The sequence below is a fragment of the Ascaphus truei genome, unplaced genomic scaffold (genome assembly GCF_040206685.1).
Source record: "Ascaphus truei isolate aAscTru1 unplaced genomic scaffold, aAscTru1.hap1 HAP1_SCAFFOLD_380, whole genome shotgun sequence".
NCBI classification, from domain to species: domain Eukaryota; kingdom Metazoa; phylum Chordata; class Amphibia; order Anura; family Ascaphidae; genus Ascaphus; species Ascaphus truei.
Genome location: NW_027456710.1, coordinates 216,099 through 222,098, shown reverse-complemented (window position 1 = coordinate 222,098; position 6,000 = coordinate 216,099). Strand labels below are relative to the sequence as shown.

General features: G+C 49.5%; 1 protein-coding gene across 2 annotated transcripts in view; it reads right to left on the bottom strand.

Annotated features, from left to right (window-relative positions):
• Positions 1-784: 784 nt before the first annotated feature.
• The window catches only part of LRP4 (LDL receptor related protein 4), an 82,132-nt gene continuing 76,916 nt past the window's right edge, over positions 785-6,000 (bottom strand). Inside the window, exons 38-39 of one of the 2 annotated variants that reach the window (XM_075583801.1) lie at positions 3,023-3,085; positions 2,035-2,167 (exon numbers count right to left, since the gene is read on the bottom strand). In XM_075583801.1, the coding sequence (XP_075439916.1) occupies positions 3,044-3,085 (42 nt within the window). In that variant the 3' untranslated portion in view covers positions 2,035-2,167; positions 3,023-3,043. Of the gene's footprint in view, positions 2,168-3,022; positions 3,086-6,000 lie in introns of both variants that reach the window. The other variant, XM_075583800.1, reaches the window with a different exon arrangement.

The following is a 6,000-nucleotide window of genomic DNA, read 5'->3' as shown; positions in this document are numbered from 1 at the left end:
GTCTTTGACTGAACCACCTGTGCTGAAGCAGGGATATCCTGAAAACCTGACCAGTTGGTGGCTCCTGAGGACTGGATTTGGGTACCACTAATTTAGCAGGATACAGTCCAATAGGAGATGGTGCTCAGACTGGGTACAGGCCCCAAGTTAATAATGATATAAAACCACATAATGTCCAGAACTTCCTTAACAGAACATATAGTGGATATGCAAAGGCTTCAAGTCCAAAACAGCCACCAAAACCATGCAGTGTAATAAACATCTGCCACCATACAGAACGTGAAAACCCGCAGCTTAGGACAGAAATACAGCCATAAAAACTGGGGGCCCTCATTCCAGGCCGCCCGTCGTGTATCCTTATCATCAACTGGGACGTTCCGACGTGGGTCAATGAAAAGGGAGTTTCTTGCCTACAGAGCTAGTGTCCAAAAAAAATGAGGTGAAGTGCGGAGCGCCACCATCGATGAAAAAAAAGAAGAAGGATTGAGATCAAGAGACGACTCCAATAAAAAAACAAATGTATTAAATCAGATGGATTGCAGAGGTAAAAATGCACCTACGCGTTTCACACAACCACACTGTTACGCACGGTTGACAGCAGCTCTGAAACCTGGGCCAGGTCAGAGGGTCTCATCTACCAAGTCTCCGTTTCTGCAACACACACACGCACTCACAGACACGCACTCACAGACACACACACTCACAGACACACACACTCACAGACACACACACCTCCTCCTTCCCCCCCAGGCATCTAGCAACCCTCAAGACAAAGAAACGGGGGTACGAAAATCTATTTTTATATTAAGTTATCATAACTCTAAAATAACCAACTTAGAGGTTAAATAAAATAGAAAAATCATACCCAAAAATCGGTGTTAAAAACATTACAAAATGATCCCCCGCCCACTGCCGCCTGAATTTTTTTTCTTCTTTTTTTTCCGGCTTAGTATAAAAATTAGATTTTTTTTTTTTTTTTAAATCTCCTCTGAGAATCAGTGCTTAACCCTCTGTGTGCTGGTGGGATCTCCAGAGAAAGGCTCCGCAGTGCTGTGCAGGCCAGTCCACGCGCAACGCTCCGCAGTGCTGTGCAGGCCAGTCCACGCGCAACGCTCCGCAGTGCTGTGCAGGCCAGTCCACGCGCAACGCTCCGCAGTGCTGTGCAAGTTACTCGTTATACGTATTCCTGCATTCCTGGGGATTCTGGTCCAGATGTCGGGAGATTTGGCAAAAGTCACAGTATCCACCCAACGTTTGAGCAGTGGGCAGAGACCGTCACTGCATGGGAAGACCCAGGTCAATGTCACCCTGTTACCCAATGCCACATTGCAAAGGGCAGCCACCGCCAATGGCTCAAGTGGCATCTGGGAACAGAACACGTATCGCCAAGGTCACAGAGGTCAAACGCAGGTGTGGTGACCTCTTGACTGTTTTTCGTCACTTCTGTCTTCACATGCACCAAATAACCCCGCTGAGATGCACATCCAGGTCATAACACCAACACGTGACAACTGAAGTGTCCTCCCCCACAGAGGCACCAAATCACCTCTGCCCAACAGTGAGAGAGTCCTAGAGGTTAGTCCAGCCAGGGGCATGTTACACAGGAGGACTCGGTGTGCACACATAAAATCTTTCCCAGAATGCCGGCTCCCTCCTGTGCCCCCCTCACATAGCCCCAAACAACAGAACTGAAGTCCAGTTTCATCCAAAGAGGGAGGGAGGGAGCCGAGCGCCCACACAAGATACTATGCCTTCTGATTAGTTGAGTAATGTTGGGAAGGAGTCAACAGACTTCATGTATCCCGTCCTCCCCCATCTCATGTCCTCCGGTGCCTCACACCTCGCTCTCGGTGGAAGGTATGTGCTTGCCGCTCCAGCCCGTGTCGGACAACGAGACGTGGCGTTCAGGGCTAGGGGGCAGCGTGACACTGCCGCTCTCAGACTGTTCCTCCTGCAGTAGCTGCTGTGTCTCGGTCAGGTCAAGAGAGGCGGTACTGGCCTGCAGAGACACCGTGTCCGTCTTGATACACACATGGTCCCGCAGGATGCTGCCACGAGACGGCTTCACCTGTTTCAGGTCGTCCCAGTCACACTCCTCCCCTGACAGCAAACCGAAGCCCTCTAAGATCCGAATCTTCTCTTTGGTGTAACCACTGTCAGGAGAAGCCTGAGGGGAGAGTAGGGGAGTGAGGAAGGAGAGAATGACCTTACCTTCTGTTGTGCGGAGAGCGAGCGATAGAGAGATGGAGCGAGAAAGAGAGAGATGGAGTGAGAGAGAGATGGAGTGAGAGAGAGTAATGGAGCGAGAGAGAGAGCAATGGAGCGAGAGAGAGAGAGTGATGGAGCGAGAGAGAGATGGAGCGAGAGAGAGAGAGAGAGAGAGAGAGAGATGAAGCAAGAGAGAGAGAGATGAGAGATGGAGCAAGAGAGATGGAGAGATGGAGCGAGAGAGAGATGAAGCGAGAGAGTGATGGAGCGAGAGAGAGAGAGAGAGAGATGAAGGGAGAGAAAGATGAAGCAAGAGAGAGAGAGATGAGAGATGGAGAGAGAGAGAGATGGAGCGAGAGAGAGAGAGAGATGAAGCGAGAGAAAGATGAAGCAAGAGAGAGATGGGGAGAGAGAGAGAGAGATGGAGCGAAAGAGAGAGATGGAGTGAGAGGGAGAGAGAGAGAGAGAAATGGAGCGTGAGAAAGCGAAGTTGCTCAAATCCACACGGTTTGAAGAGTGAGAGTAGGCAAAAGAAACAGGAAAGAAGCGGGATGCAGGAGAGAACTCAACACTTCCAGCCATGTGGAGAAGAGAGAGACGAAAGGAGAAAAAGACATAGAGGGACAGTGAGAAAGAGACGCAGGGAATAAAGAGAGCGAGTCAGATGGGAAGAAGCAGCACATGTCAACACTCACAGCACCCAGACTGAGTGGATAGAGAGGCAGGAGGGGACAAGGTGTTAAGGGGCTGAGGGTGGTAGAGGAGGGTGAGAAGGGCATAACGGGAGTCACTATCGTGCAGCAGCCTCTGATACCTGTGTGTGTGACGGCAGGACTCAGAAGAGGAAAGGAGAGAGACTGTCAGGGGGAGCAGAGCGCTGCCGGGCGAGACAGTGTGACTTAGTCAGACAGGTGCAGGGGAAGTGACCCATGCGTCCTTTTCAAAAGTGTGCTAATGCCTGCAACTTCCACACAGTGACAAGCACCCCACAACATACACACACGTCACACGGCTCCCCACCACAAACACACACACACACACACCTTTATGCTCTCACCTATCACATAGTTCCACAGCACACACACCGCCATCCCTTCCATATACACACACTGCACTGCTCTCCACGCGCACACACCAGCCCTGCCCTCCGTGCGTGCACAAACATGCACACGCACCCTCAATGCGTGCGCGCACACACACACACAAACACACACACACTTCCCCAGTCCTCACCTCTTTGCACTGACACACATACACAAACACACACAAACACTTCCCCAGTCCTCACCTCTTTGCACTGACACACACACAATCACCCCTTGATGTGTGTATTTTAGTAAATGCAACATGTAATAATCTACGTAAAAACCTATATTTGAATCCTGTCTCCAATCGCCCCTTGATGTGTCTCTTAATTAAATTCAGCCTGTAACACTTAAAGCAGGACAACAACCTGTTCAGAAATACCATTTGTTTTAAGGTGCCTCACATGTGCTAATTAGGCTGGCTGGGCTGAACTTAATTCAGTCACGTGACTTTTTAGAGCTATATAACTAAAAGCACAGCAGCCTATGCTGTCTTGCAGCTAGATTTTAAAGCAGTCCTTGTTTCAAGTAGCCCATTTTAAGTAGCTTACAAAGTGGAGTTTAACAGGGAGTTCAAAAGGGGAGAATAAATGGACAACACAACGCCTACTGGCCCTGATTCCTGAATTTGAACTATGCTGGAAAGGAGGATATTATCTATCTCAGACTGCACATCTCAGCACTTTACTATTTATATTTGCTATGGCCTCACTTCTTCTCAAATTACACACTTCTTTCTACAGCCTCAGTATGTCTCTAACTCTATTCATATATCTCCATCTCTCCTATCTTCACCACTTCTCAGTTCACATGAACTCCTTTCTTACCTGCGCCCTCTGTCACCACACAGCTATACACCCTGCACTAAAATACACCCCTACAAATCATCCTCACACATTCTCTTTCTTTCCATGCTTCTCCTCCTTGCTTCTGGGGATATCTCTCCCAATCCTGGTCCCTGCCTTATTCCTACATGAGCTCGTCCTCGCCTGCCACATGCAATGTCTACTCCTTCTGGTGCCAACCCCTCTAACCTCATACCCATCACCTGCCACCCTCCCCCCTCTCTCCCTTTCTCCTGTGCCCTTTGGAATGCTCGCTCCCTTTCTAACAAGTTCCTCTCTGTGCATGACTTCTTTCTCTCTCACTCTCTGCTCCTATTTGCTATAACTGAGACCTGGCTCACTCAGTCTGACTCTGCTCTGGAAGCTGCCCTCTCATGGTGGCCTTTCCTTCTCCCACACTCCGCGCCCTGATGGCAGGGGTGGAGGCGTGGGGCTACTCCTCTCCTCTCGCTGTCGTTACTGTACCTTTCCTATTCCTCCCTCTCTTGCTTTTCCCTCCTTTGAGGCTCACACTGTCCAGATCTTCTCTCCTCTCCCGGTCCATGTGGCGGTAATCTATCGCCCACCTACCTCTACTCATCCCCCTTTTGCCTTTCTCTCTCACTTTGAATCCTAGCTCTCTTTCTTTCTCTCAGACTCCCCCCTGTTCTTCTCCTTGGGGACTTCAACTGCCACATTGATGACCCCTCTCTCCCTTGGGCCTCCCGCTTTCTCTCTCTAACCTCTTCTTTTGGCCTTCAACAGTGGACTGCAGCCAGCACCCTCAAGGATGGCCACTACCTAGACCTGGTTTCCACTAAAAACTTTTCTCTCTCGGATTCCTCCATTTCCCCCTTTCCTCTCTCTGACCATCACCTCATCTCATTTTCTCTCTCTCGCTTCTCCATCTCCATCTATCCCTCGTTTCTGCCGAGACCTGCGCTCTATTAACCTACCCAGCTTTTGATTCCACTTTACGCTCCTCCCTCTCCTCTCTCAGTTCTGCTCCAGATCCTGACAACCTGGTCAGGAACTACAACTCTGCCCTGTCCTCACGATCTACATGCCCCGCTTTCTCTCTGTCGTTCTCGCCCTTCTAACCCCAGACCCAGGCTAAATTCCCACACGTGCATGCTGCGTTCCTCCACTCGTTCCTCTGAACGTCTCTGGAGGAAATCTCACACTCGCAGACTTCCTTCACTACAAATTTATGCTGTCCTGTTTCAACTCTGCCCTCTCAAAAGCCTAAACAAACCTACTTTTCTTCACTATTCAAAACGCACAAATCTAATCCAAGCCGACTCTTCTCTACTCAAACCACCCTCAGCTGCCTCTTCTTCCTCCATCTCACCTCAGGACTTTGCTGACTATTTTAAGGATAAGGTGGAATACATACATCAGGACATCTCCTGTTTTCTCCTCCCATCCTACACCTCTTCCAAACTCTCCTTCCTTGACTCTTTTTCTGCTGTCATAGAGGAGGATGTGTCACTGTTGAAATCCTCTTCTCCCTCTACCACCTGCCCTATTGATCCCATTCCCTCCCATCTCCTAAAACCTCTTGCTCCTACAGTACTATAATCCCTACGCTCACACAGATTTGTAACTCCTCCTCCTACTCGGGTACCTTTCCCTCCTCCTTCAAACATGCAACAGTCATACCATTACTCAAAAACAGCAAGCTGGACCCTACCTGTCTTTCCAACTATCGACCTGTCTCCCTCCTGCCTTTTGCCTCTAAACTCCTTGAACGTCTTGTATTCTCTCGCCTGCTCCATTTTCTCAACACCTATTCTCTCCTAGACCATCTACAATCTGGCTTCTGAACTGCTCACTCCACTGAAACAGCCCTCACTAAAATAACTGACGACCTCCATGCTGCC